At 35.2% G+C, this 21077-nt stretch overlaps 1 protein-coding gene across 1 annotated transcript in view; it reads left to right on the top strand.

The window, feature by feature from the left end:
• HDAC2 (histone deacetylase 2) overlaps window positions 1-20854 on the top strand; it is a gene marked incomplete at its 5' end in the record, with an annotated part of 29752 nt that extends 8898 nt beyond the window's left edge. Inside the window, 11 exons of the mRNA XM_080699711.1 lie at window positions 2825-2899; window positions 3821-3959; window positions 7191-7332; window positions 12237-12329; window positions 12411-12519; window positions 15813-15953; window positions 16174-16282; window positions 17346-17476; window positions 18372-18527; window positions 19954-20011; window positions 20780-20854. Of these exons, the coding sequence (XP_080555837.1) occupies window positions 2825-2899; window positions 3821-3959; window positions 7191-7332; window positions 12237-12329; window positions 12411-12519; window positions 15813-15953; window positions 16174-16282; window positions 17346-17476; window positions 18372-18527; window positions 19954-20011; window positions 20780-20810 (1184 nt within the window). The 3' untranslated portion in view covers window positions 20811-20854. The remainder of the gene's footprint in view (window positions 1-2824; window positions 2900-3820; window positions 3960-7190; window positions 7333-12236; window positions 12330-12410; window positions 12520-15812; window positions 15954-16173; window positions 16283-17345; window positions 17477-18371; window positions 18528-19953; window positions 20012-20779) is intronic.
• Window positions 20855-21077: the final 223 nt, after the last annotated feature.

The raw sequence follows: 21077 nt of genomic DNA, 5'->3' as shown, positions 1-21077 counted from the left end.
ATAATTTTAGAAACTCATGAAGTATCCATATAGTACTTTTCCTGGTGGTCTAATATAATTGCATGTTGACAATGTTGAGTCTACTTTTAAAAACCTGTCTATAGCAACTGAGACCCTGTTTTAAAATAAAAAATAAAAAAATAGGGCTGGGGGTATAATTTGGAAGTAGAATGCCCCTGGGTTCCATCCCCAAACCCCCCCCCCCAACATCCTTTCTGAATGGCAGCTTGGGTGGCCTTTTACTATTTATTTTGCTCCCTTGATAACTTTGTAGTAATGGGTACTTTTGACCCCTCTCTCCCTTGTTTCAGTAAATGATTATATGTTAGCCTTATTTGGTATGTACCTTTTCAATTTGTGTGTGTTTACTAACCTGTACTGTAATATAATTTATTTTCACCTTTGTTGAAATATTAGTGAAGGGTTTGATTCTCTTCTACAGAGTGTTCTGTATGTTAAAAGTATTTTATTGTTAAGGGATTGGTAGAAAATTGGACTGAAGTTAGAATGTAAAATATCCTATAATGGTCGGGCTTGGTGGCGCACCCTTGTAATTCCCATGCTTGGGAGGTGGAAACAGGAGGATCGCGCAGGTTCGAAGCCAGCTGTGCTGGTTTAAGAGACCCTGTTTCCAAATAAAAAGTATAAAATAGGTCTGGGAGTGTAGCCCTGAGGTAGAAGGGCTTCCAGGAACCCCAGTACCACCCCCCAAAAAAAATTCTATAATGTTTGAAACATCTTTTTTTTTAAGCTTCATACAGGAGTCTGTTTTGACCATTGTTTCTATGGGTGAACTCCAGTGGTGATTATATTAGAATAGTTATATTTTAGATATCTTACAGATTCATAGAAATTTATTTATAAACATTTCTACCATAGATTATATCATATTTCAATAAAATTAATGTAACTAGAGTGGGTATTCTTGATATTTTCAGTGGAGAGTCAAGTTGGAGTAATGGGTAGTCCTTTAAATCAAAACTAGTTTAAAACCTAAAGTTGGGCATGGTGGCTCACACTTCTAATCAAAGTACTTGGGAGGCTGAGACAGGAGGATCGCAGGTTTCAAGCCAGCCTCAGCAGCTTAGTGAGACCATGTTTCCAAATAAAAATATAAAATAGGTCTGAAGGTGTAGCATGGAGGTAGAAGGCCCATGGGTTCCATCCCCAGTACTACCAAAAAAAAATACCACCTAATTTAAAACCTACATAATATTGAATTGTATTAAGCTATGACTATGTTTGCATATTAAGAAACAAATTTTTTAATTTATTTTTTTGAGTAACATGAGTAATATGCTGGGCAAGTGCTCTACCATTGAGCTGTATTTTGTGTCCTAAAATTTATTCTTTATGGTACTTGTAATGTATGGATGTGCAAAACCATACATCAAAATAACTCTCTTTTTTGAGTTATTGGGGATTGAACCAAGAAGGTTCCTCCAATAATTTGCACCTCTATTTCATTTTGTAGGAGTTACTGGGGTTTAACTCAAGGATATTCTAGCTCTGAGCTACCTCAAGCTTTTTTTTATATTTTGAAACAGGGTCTTGCTGAATTTTGAGGCTGGATTTCAACCAGTGATCTCTGTCTTGGTTTCCCAAATACTAGGATTACAGGCGTGTGCCATCAGGCCCTGGTACATTGACCTTTATTCTTTTTTTTTTTTTTTTTTTTTTTTTTTTTTTTTTTTTTTTTTTTTAGTACCAGGGATTGAACCTAAGGGCTTTCTACCTGTTCTACCTCAGAGCTATACTCCCAGCCCTGTTTTTATTCTTTATTTTGAAACAAGATTTTACTAAGTTGCAGAGGGCCTCACTAAGTAGCTTAGGCTGGCTATAAACCTGTGATGATCTTGTCTCAGCCTCCCAAATACTGGGATTACAAGAATACACCACCACACCCAGCTACCTTTATTCTTAAAAAGTCTATAATTTGGAAAATAGGGAGAAATGAAAATGAGTTGTAAGCATCTACCATGTCCCCCTTACTCCCTCAGTACTGAGGAAATAAATGTCATGATGCATCATGTATTTATCTGTGTGTGTTATTTCCTTGTCTTGGGTATCCTTCCCTTTAGTATCTTCACTCCAAAGAACCTAGTTAGTTCTTATATTTTTTTAATAGCAAGAGTAACCATAGACAAAACTAACCAGCTGTTAACATCTTTTTAGTGCTTACTATTATACATATCAAGGTTATGGATGCTGTGTGGTAGTTAGATGATAAAGCAATGGGAGTTACTTGGTTTTTAGAGCCTTTTCAAATTTAAGGAGAATGGCCTAGAAAACTAAAGCCTATGTTTTAATTAAACTAAGGACCTTTTTATGCTCTACATAGTTTTTTGGTTAATAGATTAAATAGAGCAGAAAGTTCACAGATAATCCTGGTAAGATTTGGTGGTACTATTTCATAAGTAACACTAATTACCTTGAGAAAGTAATGAATTCTTTTATTTTCATATTAATTTTTTGCTGGGGATGGAACCTAAGGGTATTCTACCTCTGAGCTACATTCCCAGTTCTGTTTTTTAATCTTCATTTTGGAACAAGGTCTAAAGTTGCAGAGAGCTTCACTAAGCTGAGGCTGGCTGCAAACATGTGATCCTCCTGTCTCAGCTTCCCAAGTACTGGGATTATAAGAGTGAGCCACCACACTGGGCTCTGAATTTTGTTTTTAAATTGCAAATTCTAGATTAGTGTTCTGAAGTATATCTGTTTTATAATTTTATCAAACAAGTATTTGTAGGAAATAGTTTTGTTAAGAAAAAGCTTTCATTGGTTCACATAATAGGTTAGAATTAATGGAATTCATCTTCCACAGTTAATGTTGGAGAAGATTGTCCAGTGTTTGATGGGCTCTTCGAGTTTTGTCAGCTCTCCACTGGTGGTTCAGTTGGTAAGTTTCCTAATTCATTTAGATTTAAAAATTAATTTGAATGTGGTTATGTATCCTTTATTTACCTAAAGCATAAGATCATAAAAACAAATTGGTATGGTTAGAGTACAGTATTGTTAGTCAACCTCCCATTACTGAAACACAAATATCATAGATAATCAATTTATAAAGAGGAAAGATTTGTTTGGCCCACAGTTTTGGAGGTTTCAGTCCATGACCTTTTGGCTCCATTGTTTGGGGCCTATGAAAGCACATCATGATGGGAACACATTGGGGGAACTTGTTTACCATATGGCTAGGAGGGAAAAAGGGGTGCCCATGGTACCAATGACCCCTTTAAGGACACTTTTTCAGTGACTTAAAACTTCCCATTAGTCCTCAGCTACTAAAATTCTATCACCTAATTAACCAAATTGGGTTGTATACATACATATACAGATACATAATAATGAACTTTACTGTTATGTACAACTAGAATGCACCAGTAAAACATTTTTTAAAGGGTTCTGTCATCTCCAAAGAGTACCACACTGGGAACTTAGTCTTTAACAAATGTGCCAGGGGGTAGGAGGTGGGCATCCAGGTACAAACTATAGCAAGTATCATTGTCTTAAAATCCCCATGTTTTACAGTCATAATGAACAATCTTTTTTAACTTCTTGTGCTTTTATTTAGACTTTTCTCCTACCTACCATTGTTGCTACCACTTTCCATTCATACCATTACTTAATCAGATCATAACTATAGAAAAATACTTATCTAAGAAGAAACTTCTATTTAGTGTTCTGAACAGTGATCTTACCTTTTATGAATTTAAACTCTTAATTATATATGTCATACGCTTATATGTAGGCTTTTTGTATATTATACTAATTTTTATTTTTTAAATATTTGATAACTTACAAGTGTCTCTTTCTTTAGCTGGGGCTGTGAAATTAAACCGGCAACAAACAGATATGGCTGTTAACTGGGCTGGAGGATTACATCATGCTAAGAAATCAGAAGCATCGGGTTTCTGTTATGTTAATGATATTGTGCTTGCCATCCTTGAATTACTAAAGTAAGTTAGTTTGCATTGGTACTTTTTATGATAAAATGCTTTATTTAAAATAAAATAGCTGGGCGTGGTGGTGCACACTTCCCTCGGGAGGTGGAGAGCAGAGGATCTCAGTTCACAGACAGCTGCAGCTACTTAGTGAGGCCCTTTATAACTCAGTAAAACCCTGTTTCAAAAAATGAAAAGACTTAAAAGAATAAAATAGGGCTGTGGGTGTAGCTCAGAGGTACAGTGCCCCTGGGTTCCATCCTTAGTACCAAAAACTATGTATGTATGTATGTATGTATGTATGTATGTATGCATGTATGTAAAATTTCATGGCATTTTTATAAAGTAAATAGTAGAAGGTTGAACTGGTGAATCTTGTATGAATTACAAGGCATCAGGATAGGAAATTTTCCCAGTTTTTGTCTTCAGAGCAAGCAGTACATGTAAATATCTGATACTACCATTAAGTATCTTTATAAAATATGTTAGAAGTGGTGTCAGATCATATTTGACCTAGAATTTCAGATAATGAAAATATGACCTTAGAAGTTTATATCTTACCATTGTATAAATTTTAATTTGGAGGAAAAAGTTAGAAAGTTATATTAATGGCAGTTTGTTTTCCTATTTATTGTAAATCTAGTAAACTACCCAGCTTCCACATTTAAAAGGAGGCTTGTTCTCTACTAATAGATATAAAATTAACTAAATTGCTGAAGAATATTTTTAAAGTTTTCCTTGACTATGATTTGAGAGAGAATTTTATGAAGGTACTTAGGAATTTCAAGATTTATAAAGTTTAGGTATTTTTACCATCATTAGAGTCTAACACTTTAGAGTCTACTTCAGATAACACTTTAGAGTCTACTTCAGATTACTAAATTAGTGTTCTCTTGGTTTGTCTTTCTTTCCTCTTTCTTTCCTTTCTTTTTTTTCTTTCTGTGTGTGGTTACTGGGGATGGAACCCAGGGGCATTCTACCTATGAGCTACACCCCCAGCTCTATTTTTATTTTTAATTCTTTATTTTGAAACAGGGTCTCACTGAGTTGTGGAGGTCCTCACTAAGTAGCTGAGGCTGGTCATGAACTGCGATCCTCCTGTCACAGCCTCCTGAATGCTGTGTGTACAAGCATGCACCACCAAGCCCAGTGTTCTTGGTTTTAAAAATTGGTATGTTCTTAAAATTATTATGCATATACCTGTAGGAGGCTAATTTCCAGCCACTTAAAACTTGGTTTCCACTCTTTTAGTAAACAATAATGGAGGAGTGAGGAGTGCCTAAGCATGACATTTTGGTGACTCAAGAACCAAGGAAGACCTTTTTTTTGCAGTGCCTTTGAGGATGGAACCTAGGGACATTCTATACCTCTGAGCTACTCCCCAGCCCTTTTTTTTTTTTTTTTTTTAATTCATTATTTTGAAACAGTCTCATTGAGTTGCAAAGGGCCTCACTAAGTAGCTAAGGCTGTCCACAAACCATGATCCTCCTGTCTCAGCCTCCCAAATGATGGGATTACAAGTGTGCACCACCACGCCCAGCTCAGGAAAACCATTTGTAATCATTTACCTTGTTTTTTAATTTTCCTTGTTTGGTTGTAATGGCATCAGCTCTTTGAGCAAAGTTCTTACCCACTAGGCTAATGATTGTAATCAAGTCTGGCTAGTAAAATTAAAACATAATATAATTAATCAACTTGGTAAACAGCTTTCTTTGATTATCTAACACATGAATACTGGAAAACTTAATTTTGATCACAGCTTTATTTTTTATTTTGTGAAGAAATTCTTCTGTGAGATGCACTGTCTCACTTTTCTTGCTTTTCTTTCCTGAGTTGAAAATACCGAATTTGGTGATGTCAGCTTGCATTATATTCTTTAGTACAGCTGTCATCATTGTATGCTAAATACAATGTTTTGCCCTTTAATGCAATACAAATAATCCTCACTTCTGAGCCAGGCATGTTGAAGCATGTTTGTAATCCCAGTATTTGGGAGACTAAGATGGGAGGATTGTGGATCGCAGACAGCCTCAGCTACTTAGTGAGTCCCTCTGCAACCCAGTGAGACCTTGTTTAAAAATAAAGAATAAGGCTGGGCGTGGTGGCGCATGCTTGTAATCCCTGCGCTTGGGAGGCGGAGACAGGAGGATTGCGCAGGTTCAAAGCCAGCCGCCCGCGCTGGCTTAGGAGACCCTGTTTCTAAATAAAAATATAAAATAGGTCTGGGAGTGTAGCCCGGAGGTAGAAGGGCTTCCAGGAACCCCGGTACCACCAAGAAAGAAAGGAAAGAAAGAAAGAAGGAAGGAAGGAAGGAAGGAAGGAAGGAAGGAAGGAAGGAAGGAAGAAAAATTAGGGCTGAGAGTGTAGCTCAGAGGCAGAATGCCCCTGGGACCAAATACATACATACATACATACATACATACATACATACTTACTTACTTACTTACATACAGAAAGTGATAGCACTTCAAGTACACTTTTGACTTTTCTTGTTTTCTGGGTATGCTCTGGTAATAAAATGTTATGATGAACCACTCCTGAAATGGATTTGAGTTCAGACTGCATCACTGCAATTTATAGTGCTCCAAGCACCTGTGTGAAGTGATGAGGATAGTACATGTGTGGTTTCTGTCACAGCTACACAGCTCTGTAGTTACAGGGCAGGAGAATCATAGGCGATGTATAAACAAGTGACCATGGCCATGTTTCAGTAAACCTTTTTTTAAATCGACATTTAAAAATCATGTCACAAAATGCTTATTTTGACTTTATTTTTAACCATTTAAAAATGTAAAAACTATTAGACCAAAGCTGTAAAAAGGCAGTTGGTCAGATTTGACCTAAAGGCTAGTTTGTTTGCCAAGGCCTATTTGGTAATGCTAAAGATGTATTATAAAGGTGTTATAATTACAGTCTTGAGTATAGTATAGTCTTCAGTTAATATAGAAATATATGTCATATGTTCTTGTATAGATATATAAGATGCATATATAGATGTATGTAGAATTGGACACGTTTCACAAATAAATATATTTTTGGACTGACATTGGGCTCAGATGAGAGATTTAAAGGTCTAAAGTTTAAACTAACATTAGATATTTGAATGGTTTCTTAGGCTGGAAGTAACGTTAAGTAGAAACGTAAGCATTCTGGAATGCTGAGCTCAAAGATAGGTATCCTGAGTTTATGGTGGTTCTTCCATCTTAGAACCATTTTAAAAAATTAATTAAATGCTTTTATTTTCAGGTATCATCAGAGAGTTTTATATATTGATATAGATATCCATCATGGTGATGGTGTTGAAGAAGCTTTTTATACAACAGATCGTGTAATGACTGTTTCATTCCATAAATACGGGGAGTACTTTCCTGGCACAGGAGACTTGAGGGTAAGACCAGATTTCTGTTTGAGTAAATATTAGTGTAAACTAGGTTAGTAATCCTGTACTTGAACTGTTAATCTTTCCTGAGTCATTAATTTGATGTTAAATCATTAAGAATGATTTTGTTACAGCTCATTTTTGTTGACTTTGTGGGGGGGGGGGCACTGGGACTGTCCTCAAACCTGCAGTCCTCCTGTCTCAGCCTCCAAGGTAATTGGGATTACAAGTGAAAGCACCTGGCTCATTTTATTGACTTATAAGCAAAAATTTAGTGGGAACTTTAAGGATTTTTTTTCTTTTTGCTAAACTATTTTCTTTGACTGTTATTGAACATGCACAGAGCATAATGCACTTCAGTTTGAATTTTCAAAACTACCTGATAGTAGTCTATATTACTGTTGATTGATGGATTGAATAAGATGAATCTTCATTTTTCTGCTGCCATCCTGTCATATGTCAAATTTTAGAGTTTGTCTCAGCTTAATTTCTTTTAGGTTTATAGTACATGTCACTTGGAATGAGAGATAAATACCTTAGCACTGCTTGTGTTAAATGTGTTTATTATAGTTTTTCCTTTGATCTTACTTTTTTTTTTTTTTTTTTTTTGATGGTACTGGGATTCCTGGAAACCCTTCTACTTCCGGTATACACTTCCAGACCTTTAAATACTTTTTTTTTTTTTTTTGGAAACAGGGTCTCTTAAGTTTGGCTTCAAACGTGCGAGATCCTCCTGTCTCCACCTCCCAAGCGTGGGGATTATTACAAGCGTGTGCCACCACACCTGGCTTGATCTTACATTTTATAAATTTGAAAGTTACTGTCAAATCTTGTTTCTACAAGCCAGGCGTGGTGGTGCACACTTGTAATTCCAACATTTGGGAGGCTGAGACCCGAGGATTGTGGTTCACAAACAGCCTCAGCTACTTAGGCCATTGGCAACTCAGTAAGACCCTGTTTCAAAATCAAGAATAAAAATTAGGGCAGGGGTGGTACCTCGGAGGTTGACCTCGGAGGTTGAATATCCCTGGGTTCCATCCCCAGACCCGCCAAAAAAAAAAAAATCTTGTTTCTACAAACTAACTAGGTTTTTTGTTTTTGCTTTGCATTATAAGTTTTTTAGAACCATACTACATGCATGTTGACATTTACTCAGGTATTTAACAGCTGTTTTTTTAGTCTGTGTTTTTATGTGGAATTTGCATAGCATGGCATTTAACAGTACGTCTAAACTATTAAGGTTTTTTCACCTCAGTCTATGGTAGGTGGTTACAGTTCAGTAGGACTTCAGATAATGGAGGGGAAACCTCAGCAAAGCTAAAAGAGAAGGGCAGGAGAGGAAGAAGGCTGAGGTTGATTAATGGAGGAGCTATATTTGAATATATGTAAAAGTATGAATGTAGAATGGTTAACCTGGACACTAATTGTGAGGGGGAGGATATCAAACACAGTCTGAATGTATGCCATTTTCAGTGTGATCCACATAAAAATAAAGAACATTTTTATTCTTCAAGTGTGTGCCTTATTTGACCACAAGGTAAAACTCCTTCAGTTAACTTTTTCAGTAAGAGTTAAGATGAATGATAAAACCTTTTCTCACTTAAAAATGGATAGGATAAGGCCAGGCATGGTGGTGCACGCTTGTAATCCCTGCACTTGGGAGGCAGAGACTGGAGGATCGCGCAGGTTCATAGCTAGCCTCGCTGGCTTAAGAGACCCTGTTTCCAAATAAAAAATATATAAAAATAGTTTTGGGAGTATAGTCTGGTGGTAGAAGGGTTTCCAGGAACCCCAGTACCACCAAAAAAAAAAAGATAGGATAATATACAAAAGAAAAAAAAAACTATAATAAAATATGGGTAGAAGTTCAAATTTTTAGTTTTGAGTTTGATCGGCTTTTAAAATTGCAGATTTATTATTTGTTTCTTACCATATTAGTTTCTTTAACTTGTCTTTTTCCCCACTTGATCTTTTATAGACCAGTGGTTCTCGAAAAGTGGTTTATAACCATTTTTGTCCCATTGTTTCATAGACATATTTCACCTATAACAAATCTGTAAGATATCATAAGACAACTATAAAATTGCTCAATTAATTTTTGTTGGTGTCTTTGATATAGGAAGAAAAGTATTGGGTTTAAAGGAGCAAGATCGGCTGGGCGTGGTGGCACACGCTTGTAATCCCCGTGCTTGGGAGGCAGAGACAGGAGGATCACACAGGTTCGAAGCCATCTTCGCTGACTTAGGAGACCCTGTTTCCAAATTAAAAAATAATAATAAAAAAAAGTAGGTCTGGGAGTGTAGCCTGAAGTAGAAGGGTTTCCAGCAACCCCAGTACCACCCCCAAAATAAATAATAATAATAATAATAATAATAATAATAATAATAATGGTGGTGATGATGATGATAATGATGATGAAAGGAGCAAGATCTGTAATATCTGGGAACCTGTCAGAGTACACATTTTCAGGCCTCAAACTTGGAGTGATTTTGTTTAGTTTGAGAACTCTAAGCCAATAGAATACATTTATCTGCAACTGTTCCATCCTATAGGATATCAAATAAAAGTCTTACTGACTAAGCTGAATTAAGTTTTTGCAGTATAATTCTCATTAATCTCAGAAATGGAAATTGGTGGTCTGTCTTAACTTCTGACAGCAGATGCATATCACTGTGGTCTACTCCGTTGTTGTTTATAATTATGATGGTTGTTTAAGGTTTGGAGAAAATAATGGAGAGTACATGTTTTAGAAGGATTTGAGAAAGGATTTCAACTTTTGTGTGTGTGTGTGGTACTGGGGATGGAACCCAGGGACATTCTACCTCCAAGCTACACCCCCAGCACTATTTTTTATTCTTTATTTTGAAACAGGGTGTCACTGAGTTGCAAAAGGCCTCAGTAAGTAGTAGCTGAGGCTGCCCACAAACCGCAATTCTCCTGTCTCAGCCTCCAAATGCTGGGATTACAGATGTGCACCACCATGACCAGCTTCAACTTGTATTTTTCTCAACATTTTATAATCACTATGGAAATAACTTTTAAAATAACATTTGGATATTTCTAATGTAACAGCTCAAAATATTTGGATATTTTAAATGTGTCCTAGAAAATTTGTGAGAAAATTTAAACCAATCATTACATTGATATGTTGCTATGTTTGGACCTTCTGTGAAATTCATAGATATCTTTGGGTGTTTAATACAAATTTCCCTTTTCTGCCTGATTCATTCTACAGCCTAAAAAAACAAAGTGACTCTGAGCTTCACTCATTGTTAAAACTCTGCTTACTTAATTATCCTGGTTAAAAGAAAGGAATAAAAGTGTGATTTAACACAACTTTTTTGGAATAAGAAGAGAAGATAAAGTTTCATTCAGTGAAACTTAGCAGCTCTGAGTTGCCATTATTCTCCCAGCTTTCTGTATTCTGAAATCTTAATGTCAAATAATGTTCTGTTTCAATTGTGAAGGAATTTAGGGATAAACAGCTATGTTATCCATAAAATTTTAGATTTAAGAAAAATCGGGAGGAAGATACGTAATTTAACTTTTTCTTTATTAGAAGTTAGGTAGGTCATAGAACTAGTATTGTGAATTATGTTTTCATAAAAATTAATTTGAACTAAGATTGTTCCTTGAAAGATTTGGGAGGAATCTTGTACACATGTTAGAATTCCTAACACCCTGCCCTCTGTGCTGCCCGTGGTACTGGGAGTGGACCAGGGTTTTGCACATGCTAGGCAAGTGCTCTGCCACTACACTGCATCCCTGCCCCAGATTAACACATCTTGAAACAATTTAAAGCACACAGTATTACAGCTAAAACTATTTTATAGAGAAATGTCTCATCTATACCATCTTTTCTCTCTGTATGTGTGTAGCTGGAATTCAGCTCTTATTTTTTGACCCTTTGTATATTTGGAGAGCTGTTAGTGTTTGGAGTAGTACTCAAGTAAAAACAAAATTTATTTCGAATCTAGTTAAAAATGAATCAGATGCTTTAATGTTTAGCTGTTAAAATTTTAACAAATTCTGGGCTTTTTAAGTCATCATACTAGCTTGTTAGCCACAAAATGGATTCTGCCTTTGAGAGCATTTGTTCTCAAAGTATTTAGTTTCCTCGAGGTCTAAATTTGCTCCTTTGTATATTCTGTTTATGATGAATTTCGTAGATTAATGTTAATAGTATAACATTGTCATTGAGTTGTGTTAAATTTCTTTTCTCTCAAAAAATTGTCATTACAGATTAATTGGAAAGTTTTTTGTTTGTTTTAGTTTTATTTTTTGTGGTACTGGGGGTGGAACCCAGTGACATTCTACCTCCGAGCTACACCCCAGCCCTATTTTTTATTCCTAATTTTGAAACAAGATCTCACTGAGTTTCAAAGGGCCTCCCTCACTAAGTAGCTGAGGCTGTCTGCAAATCTTCCTGTCTCCGCCTCCCGAATGCTGGGATTACAAGTGTGCACCACCATGCACAGCTGAAAAGGGTTTATGTGGGTTTACAATCAATCTATAAATATTTGAACATGTATTTTTTTAATTTTTATCACAAATTTTTTTGCAGGAGGGGGAAATTGGGGATTGAACCCAGAGACATTTGAGGTATACCTTCGAACTACACACTTAGCCTGATTTTTTTGTCTTTTTTTTTTTTTTTAACAGTCTCACTAGGTTGATGAGACTCTCACTACTTGCTAAGGTTGTCCTTGAGCCTGTGGTCCTCCTGGGATTACAGGCATGCACCACCATGCCTTCTTCTTAACACTGTTATTTATACTGTCCATATGTCAACTTCTAAGATGAATTCAAAATTAGATTTGATAATTGGTCTTTTAATCTTTTAAAAATATTTTAATAAATATGCCAAGGTTTTATCATTATAACATTCTCTAAGATTTATTTTTGTGTCGTAGGATATTGGTGCTGGAAAAGGCAAATACTATGCTGTCAATTTCCCAATGAGAGATGGTATAGATGATGAGTCGTATGGTCAGATATTTAAGCCTGTAAGTATTATTATTTTCAGAGTTAAAATGGAATTTTAAAATGTTATTAGAGACATTAACATTTGTTTATTTTGTGTTTAGATTATCTCTAAAGTGATGGAGATGTATCAGCCTAGTGCTGTAGTATTACAGTGTGGTGCAGACTCATTGTCTGGTGATAGGCTTGGTTGCTTCAATCTAACAGTAAAAGGTAAGAAATTTAAATAGTAGTATTTGTGGAAAAAAGTTTTTTTTTTCTAAGAACTTTAAAAGTTCTCAATGTAGATTTTGCCTATTATTTTATCACCAAAATGTGTGCTTTTTATTTTCCATGAGTTTTTGTTTGGTATGTGTGTGTGTGTCTGCAGTTAGTCTTGTTACAGATGAAACTTTTTTTTTTGGTGGTACTGGGGTTCCTGGAAGCCCTTCTATCTCTGGGATACACTCCCAGACCTATTTTTATATTTTTATTTGGAAACAGGGTCTCCTAAGCCAGCACGCGGGGCTGGCTTCGAACCTGCGCCATCCTCCTGTCTCTGCCTCCCAAGCGCGGGGATTACAAGCGTGCGCCACCACGCCCGGCCGAGTTGAATCTTTTTTATTTTGTCAAATTTATATATACATTTATGTATGAATAGGTTCATGAGACTTGTTGCCATCCAACTGAGGCAGCTATTTTCAGTGTTTTCATCTTTTAGTGTTTTCCTTTTTCTATATACTTTGTTAGCCCAGATTCTTTGTTGTTGTTGGTGGTGGTGTGTGTGTGTGAGAGAGAGAGAGAGAGAGACCAAGAGAGACTGGGAATGGAACCCAGGGGCATTCTATCTCTGAGCTGCATACCCAGTCCTATTTTTTATTCCTTATTTTGAAACTGGGCCTCACTAAGAAGCTGAGGCTGGCCATGAACTTAAGATTCTCCTTCCTCAGTCCCCCGCCCCCAAATACTGGGATTAATAGGTGTGCATCACCACACCTGCCTCTCAGATTAGTTTTTAATTGTAGCCTTTTATATTTATTTCCCATTATAGAAGAAGAGGATTTACTTCTACTTTTCCCCAGCATACTTGTATCATTCCCAAATAACAGTCTTTACAGACTAGAATTTTGGTTGTATATTCAGCATTGGCAGCAGAAGCAGCATCTTTTATATCTCCCATTTTTTGCTCCTGCATAACTTGTTTCTGCTGAGTTTTTCAGTTCCTTAATTTCTTCTTTACTCATTATTAAATGACCAGTGTTCATGTGCATCGAGTATTCTATCAGTTTTATGTTTTTGAAGAGCAACCTTCTACATCTTTCTGATAGGAGTGAGTATTCTCTCTAGACCAAGCAGGATATAAAGGTGTGTGGGAGATAAGAAATTTTGCACAAAATTTAATTAATTTGGAGGGGCAGAAGAGGAGTTTTGGGGACTGAACCCAATGGTATTCTACTTCTGAGCTATACCCTCAGCCCTTTTTCTTATGTTTTTGTTTTGAAATAGTCTGACTAGATTGCTGAGATACTCACTAAGTTGCTGAGGCTGCATTCTTTTTGTCTCAGCCTCCTAAGTACTAGGATTACAGGCATGCGCCATCATGCCCCACTCAAGTTCTTAAATTTTGATCAAGTATTGAAGTCAACATATGCTTAAAATTTAGTCTAAAACAAAAGCACTATTATGGAATGAATTTTTTAAGGTATAAGTAAATTTGAAGTGACTTACGGGACATATTCTATATGATTTTGTAGTGTTTTGTTTTTGTTTTCGTTAAAGTAGCAAGTTGCTCAAATAGGACTTTTTCCAGAATGATTGTGACCTTAATGGCTTTAAATCATTAAATATATTGTAAGCTATTTTATTTAATGTTATTATTTGTCCCCTTTTTTTTTTTTTTTTGGTTTGGTGGTGGTACTGGGGTTCCTGGAAGCCCTTCTACCTCCGGGCTACACTCCCAGACCTATTTTATATTTTTGAAACAGGGTCTCTTACGCCAGCACGGCTGGCTTCGAACCTGCGCGATCCTCCTGTCTCCGCCTCCCAAGCGTGGGGATTACAAGCGTGCGCCACCACGCCCGGTGTCCCTTTTTTTGATAGGACAGCTGTGATCAGATGGCAGCAGTGGATGTTGAACTTGTGTTAATTACTATCATCTTTACCTAAAAAATGAATATGTATTTCCTGAAGAAGTGATCTATCTAGTGTATTCTTCTCCTTTGTCTCCCAACCCCTCATAGGGGATTAATCCTAAAGCCTTTAACATGGCTCTAGGAAAGCACTCTTATTAATGAGCTGTATCCGTTTCCCCCTCTAATGTACTCTTTTAAAATGTGTTATCAGTTTTCCTGTTTTAACTTTTTGAAAGGCCTTAACATTTTATATTTAAAGCAATAGCTTTTTTAATAAAATATAGCATGTTACTCTTAAAGTAATAAGCTTAACTTCTATTTCAGCGGATAGAATTTCATTTGTAAAGCATAAAAGGATATTTACAATTCCAAGTTTTAAACTTGATTTTGTTTCTTTACTGCTAGGTTCAATTTGGATTCTCAGAACTATTAACGTCAGTTACTTCTTACCCATCTCCCTTCTACCTTCAGTTAATGTTTCTCCTCTTGTGTTTGCTCCCTTTCTTCATTTTCATGAATTTTAGCCTTTTAAGAATCTCTTTTTTAGCATTTTTGTCTGGTTTTGGTTATCTTTACTTGGAAATCTATGTTAGTTTTTTTTGTATGTTTTGATTAAAAAAAAATCCAAATGGTTTTGTCTATTATAAGCCCATGTTTCTGGAGTAGCAGTCATAAAACTTGGGTTTTGAATCATATAATGCAGCTATTAAAAATGCATAATAAAAATGCCCAGTATACACTTGTTTTTGGATGATGGGGTTTGGGGTGGTTTTTTCTTTGTGCCTTTTCTAAATATTTTTCAAAATACATGAATTGCTTTTGTAACTAAGGGATTTTCTTAATGGTTGAGTTTATTCCTGAATGATAATACTCTTTAAGAAATTATTAGACATTTCTTCAGAGGAAATATTTAGTTTCACTTTAAAAATTACCCATAGTATGACATCAAGGAAACCTAAGATTAATATTTGTGACAATAACCTTCTTCAGTGTCTCTAGAAGAAAATGGAAGCAAAAATCAATTTAGATAGTGCCTTATCCCTAAGCTATATTTCTGGCCTTTATTTTATTTTGAGACAAGGTCTTTCCATGGGCTAGCTTCCATCCTCTTGCCTCAGCCTTCTGAGTCTTTGGTATTATGGGTGTGTGTCATTGTACCTAGTATATATTTGACTTTTCTTTCAGGGACAGTTATTAAAATATTCAGTCAAGTTTTACTTTATCACTGTATAAAAAGTGATTAAAAGCTTTTTAGACTAGGAATTTCTTGAGTCTTTACTGTTTTTAAAATATTTTAAAACCCCTTTTATCACTGAGTAAAATTTTGATTGCATTTGTCATCTTTTTTTAACTTAAAATATGCATATTTTGTTACCAAAATCTTCTTTGTCTTAGGTCATGCTAAATGTGTAGAAGTTGTGAAAACTTTTAACTTACCATTACTGATGCTTGGGGGAGGTGGATACACAATCCGTAATGTTGCTCGATGCTGGACCTATGAGACTGCAGTTGCCCTTGATTGCGAAATTCCCAATGGTAAGTCTTCGTGTTACATACAGTATTTGAGCTCAGTAAACATAGATGAATGATCATATTCCAGAACTGTGTAAATAAGAGAATAGTCACTTTGTTCACTTTTAAACATTTTTTTTTTAAAGTATTTCCTTACCTGAATCTGAATTTTTCAGTGGAAAAAAATAATGGATTTTTGAGTGGAAGCTGATGTTTTAATGTAACTTTATTTTGTTTTTAATAGAATTGCCATATAATGATTACTTTGAGTATTTTGGACCGGACTTCAAACTACATATTAGTCCTTCAAACATGACAAACCAGAACACTCCAGAATACATGGAAAAGATAAAGTAAGAAAAGATAAAGTAAAAAACATGATTCAAAAATCATGTTTTGCTAAACATTTTATCTTGACAGAGCTTTAGAAGATCAAATGGAGTAGATTTTTGGAGGGAGTTGCTAGAGATTGAACTCAGGGACATTTTACTTCTGAGCTACACTCCCATCCCTATGGGTTTTTTCTGGGAGGGGGGTGGTTATTGTTGTTTTTAAAACAGGGTCTCTTAAGTAGCTAAGTCTGGCTAAGAACCTGCGATCTTCCTGTGTCCACCTCCCAAATAATGGGATTACAAGCATGTGTCATCATGCCCAGCTTGAGTGGGTTATTTTTAGTTATTGCCATCAGATATTTTCCTTTGTCTTTTTGAAAAAAATCACTGATTTAATTTCATAATTTAACAGAAGGTAGGAACTTCATAAATCAGAAATATTTTCATTAGTTTATAAGTTTTACCTTTTCTTCATATAACTTGAATTGTTTATTTGTGTTATCTGAAACATTTTCGTAAAAAATTTTTCCTCCACAGTGGATTTAGAGAGGGATTACATATAATATACAGGTGATGGCTTGTGTCCTGTCTACAGTAGACTAGCTATATGACTTTGGACAAGTTCACTTGCCTCTTTTGTTTCCTCATCATTTAAATAGCGAATAATAAAGCTGGGTGTGGTGGTGCACGCTTGTAATCCCAGCATTTGGGAGGCTGAGACCAGAGGATAGCACTTTGTGGACAGCCTCAGCTATTTAATGAGGCCCTCCACAACTTAGTGAGACCCTCTTTCAAAATAAAGAATAAAAAAAAATAGGGCAGGGGATGTAACTTAGAGGTCAAATACCCTTGGCTTTCATCCCCAGGCCCGCAAAAAAATTTTAAAAAGTTAAAAATAGCTAATAATAGTACTGACCTTGTAAGTTGTGCAGATTAAATATTAATATAAAGTATTGGTGCTTACTAAATATTGATCTTTAAAGGTAAAGCTAGATAAAATGAAAGTTTTACTAATGTTTCTACTTGTAAAAGGTGCTTCAGATAAAACTGAATTTTATCTAATAACGTTGCATGTATAATTTAGACAGCGTTTATTTGAAAATTTGCGCATGTTACCTCATGCACCTGGTGTCCAAATGCAAGCTATTCCAGAAGATGCTGTTCATGAAGACAGTGGAGATGAAGATGGAGAAGATCCAGACAAGAGAATTTCTAGTAAGTTAACATCTTGATGTATATTGTTATGTATTTCTGATTTATTAAAATAACACTTAAAGGCTTTTGTGACCCCAAAACAGCACTGTGGGGCATGTTCTTGAGCACATACTGTTATTGTCACTTTTCTCCATTTTTAATCTTGTGTAGATTTAGCTTCCTGATATCTCAAAGCCTAATTTGAATATCAGGAGTTTCACTTTATATATCTTTACTTCTATAATTCAAAGTTTCTTGGGATTAGGAATATAGCTCAGTAGCAGCACACTTGCTTATTAGCATGTTCAAGGCTCTCATTTTGATCTCCAGCACAGCACCAACAAAGAAAAGAAAAAAAAAGAAGTGTCTAGAAATTAGCCATATATATATATATTTGGGAATAATGAGAAATATCCCATTTGTTCAAAGAGTAGGATGAGTTAAATAACAGTAAGAATCTTCTATTGAATTTTATAGCTGCACATCACACATAATAATAGTATTGTTAGGTTTATAGCATAATGGTATGCCTAATAGTCTAACATATTTGATATTAATGTTATTTCTTGTTTTGTCTATTTCCCTTCTCAGCTCTGAAATAAAAGGGCTACTTTTTAGGTAAAGACATTTCCACCTCCTTTTGGAAAAGTGCAACTTTTTTTCAACAAAGTTTTGCCTTTTAAAAAAACAAATGACATCCCCAAATGCTTCTCATGTCTCTTTGAAGTGTATCTTCGTAGATCAAAGCTAAGTTTTCATTATGAAGCAAACCATTTATTTGGTTCAAATCTTAAAATTATTAAGCATCTGTTATTCTTCTAAATGTGGTAACTGGTTAGTGCATTGTATGAGTATACTTAATGATTATAAAGCCTGTGACTGTCATGACAAAATTTATTAAAATCTTTTATGTCAGTTCGAGCATCAGACAAGCGGATAGCTTGTGATGAAGAATTCTCCGATTCTGAGGATGAAGGGGAAGGAGGTCGTAGAAATGTGGCTGACCATAAGAAAGGAGCAAAAAAAGCTAGAATTGAAGAAGACAAGAAGGAAACAGAGGACAAAAAAGCAGGTCAGATTTATTTTTTGGTACATGTTATTCAAATTGAGAACATTTTTATGAGATGCTGAAGTCACCTACATAAGAATCAGAGGATTGGGGTGGATGTGATAAGTAGGTGACTTTTCCCCATCTAAGTGGGAATGAGCACAAACTTTAGTTGACCTGTTAAGTTTGATAGTGTAGCTTATATAAAACCTCTTTGGTGATAAAATGTTTCATATCGGGCCTTATAATTGCTAAAATTCCTCAGCTTATAGAAAAATAATTACCATAAAAGTTTTTTAAAAAATCTATAGATTGTGAATGTAGAATATTAAACAAATAGAGGTTGAGAAGGATGGGAGACAGAACGAGGTTGGATATAATCAGTACATGCTGTATTTCATATATGGAAATAACACACTGAACCCGGTTAATTATGTGGATATTAAAAGATTAGCACAAAAAATACATAGATCAAAACTTTAAATAGAGGCAGTTCCTTTTCTCCTCCATCTCTTTATCACTTTGAGTTAAAAGCGACATACATACATACATACTGCTAAAAGCTAAAAAACAATGTCATAAAATCCATGTTGTGCCAGGCAGGTTGGCACACACTTGTAATCCCAGTTCTTGGGAGGCTGAGAAAGGAGTACCACAGGTTCTCAGCCAGCCTTACCTACCTAGTGAGGCCCTCCACAACTTAGACCCTGCTTCAAAATAAAGAATAAAAATAGGGGTGGGGGTATAACTCAGAGGTAGAATGCCCCTAGGTTTAATCCCCAGTACCACAAAAATAGTAAATAATAAAATTTATATGATTAATACATATAGGTCATATTAATTCCCTGAAATGTCTGTGTGGAATACTTTGAGGATATTGATATTTTATCTTTTTTAGGTCATTGCTTCATAACTTGGTTCATTTATTTATATAAAGAAAAATTTCAACACATTTGGGATAATTTTATAATATGGAGTTTATAGTGCTGTTGTATGAAAATTGTAAACATTCATTATTTATTTAGCAAGGATTAAAAACTAAAGGTGTGAGCAATGGGATTTAAGCTGTGTTGTGTCTCTGGACTCAATCGTAACTCTACCCCTTTTCTTCTCCTGCCCCATATCTGTTCATTCTTTAGGACATTTTCCCAATGGCACTTGGTTACAGTAGCCTTTCCTGACTTCTTGTAGTGCTGTACTCATGTCTGTTTTCTAAACTTTCTTATATATCCCAGCCCCTACATCACAAGTTCAAAAAGGGCAGGACCCCACAATGTTATGTTCATGTCCCGAACCTTTATTATTTAGCACAACACCTAACACAAAGCTTCTTTAATTACTTAATTCTTAAAATTTTATAAATAGTAATAGATTGCATATTGACATTTTAATGGTATACTTTAAAATTATTTTTATTTCAGATTTTAATCTTTCTAATCCTTGTTTTTAGATGTTAAAGAAGAAGATAAATCCAAGGACAATAGTGGTGAAAAAACAGATACCAAAGGGTAAATAAAAGATGTTTTTTATTATGGTCGTTTTTACATATTATAAAAACAGTAAACATTTTTTGGAGTTACACACTTGAGAAGTACTGGATTGACCATAAGAGTATCAAATTATGTGAGATGCTCTGAATGTAATGTTGCACATAATTTATCTTAGTCTTTTTTGCTATAAAACTTTACATGTGCACTCAAGATTTGCATGTGGCCAAATTTCTGCACACATTATATTTTAAGAAACATTGAAGCTGGGTATGATGATGCAGACTTCTTATAATCTCAGTACTTGAGGTCTGAGACAGGAGGATCACAGGTTTGTGGCCAGCCTCAGGTGCTTATTATGTCAGCTACTTAGTAGTGAGGCCCTCCACAACCTGTTTCAAAATAAAAAAACAAGGCTGGAAGTATAGCTCAGAGTGAATCAGGTGTAATGCCCCTGGATTCACCCACAATGCTACAATAAAAAAGAGAAAGAAAAATAAACATTTGGCTAAAATAACACATTTTGTAAGTAGGAACCTAATTAATTAAAAGCTTTTTTGGTCAGAAAGGATGTGTTCTTGGTCACATAACTTAGCTTTTGAAGAATAACTTGGAATAGATTGTAACAACTAGGAAGATAGGCATTCATTACTCATAAAAAACTTAAGGCTTTATCAGCTGCTATGTTTCTTGGCATGAGCCTGTAGGACCTGATAACCAATTGAGTGGGTTAGTGTACTTAAACCGAGATTGTGCCATTTTAATATTTTGTGTTGCTTCTTTCAACAGAGCCAAATCTGAACAACTCAGCAATCCTTGAATTTAAGAGTCTCCCCAATTTTATGAAACCATTAAAAAGTGAGAAAATATTGGGACAGAAATTTTTTCTTTTTGAAGACTTTGTTCTTCATTTTATACTACTTTGGCATGGACTGTATTTATTTTCAAAATGGCTTTTTTTTTGTTTTGTTTTTGTTGGCAAGTTTTATTGTGAGTTTTTCTAATTATGAAGCAAAATTTTTTTTTCTCCACCATGCTTTATGTGAAAATATTTAAAATTGATGTGAGTTATTATGTCAAAAACTGA

Source organism: Muscardinus avellanarius, assembly GCF_963383645.1.
Source record: "Muscardinus avellanarius genome assembly, chromosome: 8".
NCBI classification, from domain to species: domain Eukaryota; kingdom Metazoa; phylum Chordata; class Mammalia; order Rodentia; family Gliridae; genus Muscardinus; species Muscardinus avellanarius.
Note: the sequence above shows the minus strand (reverse complement) of the source record. Positions and strands in the feature narration are given on the sequence as shown.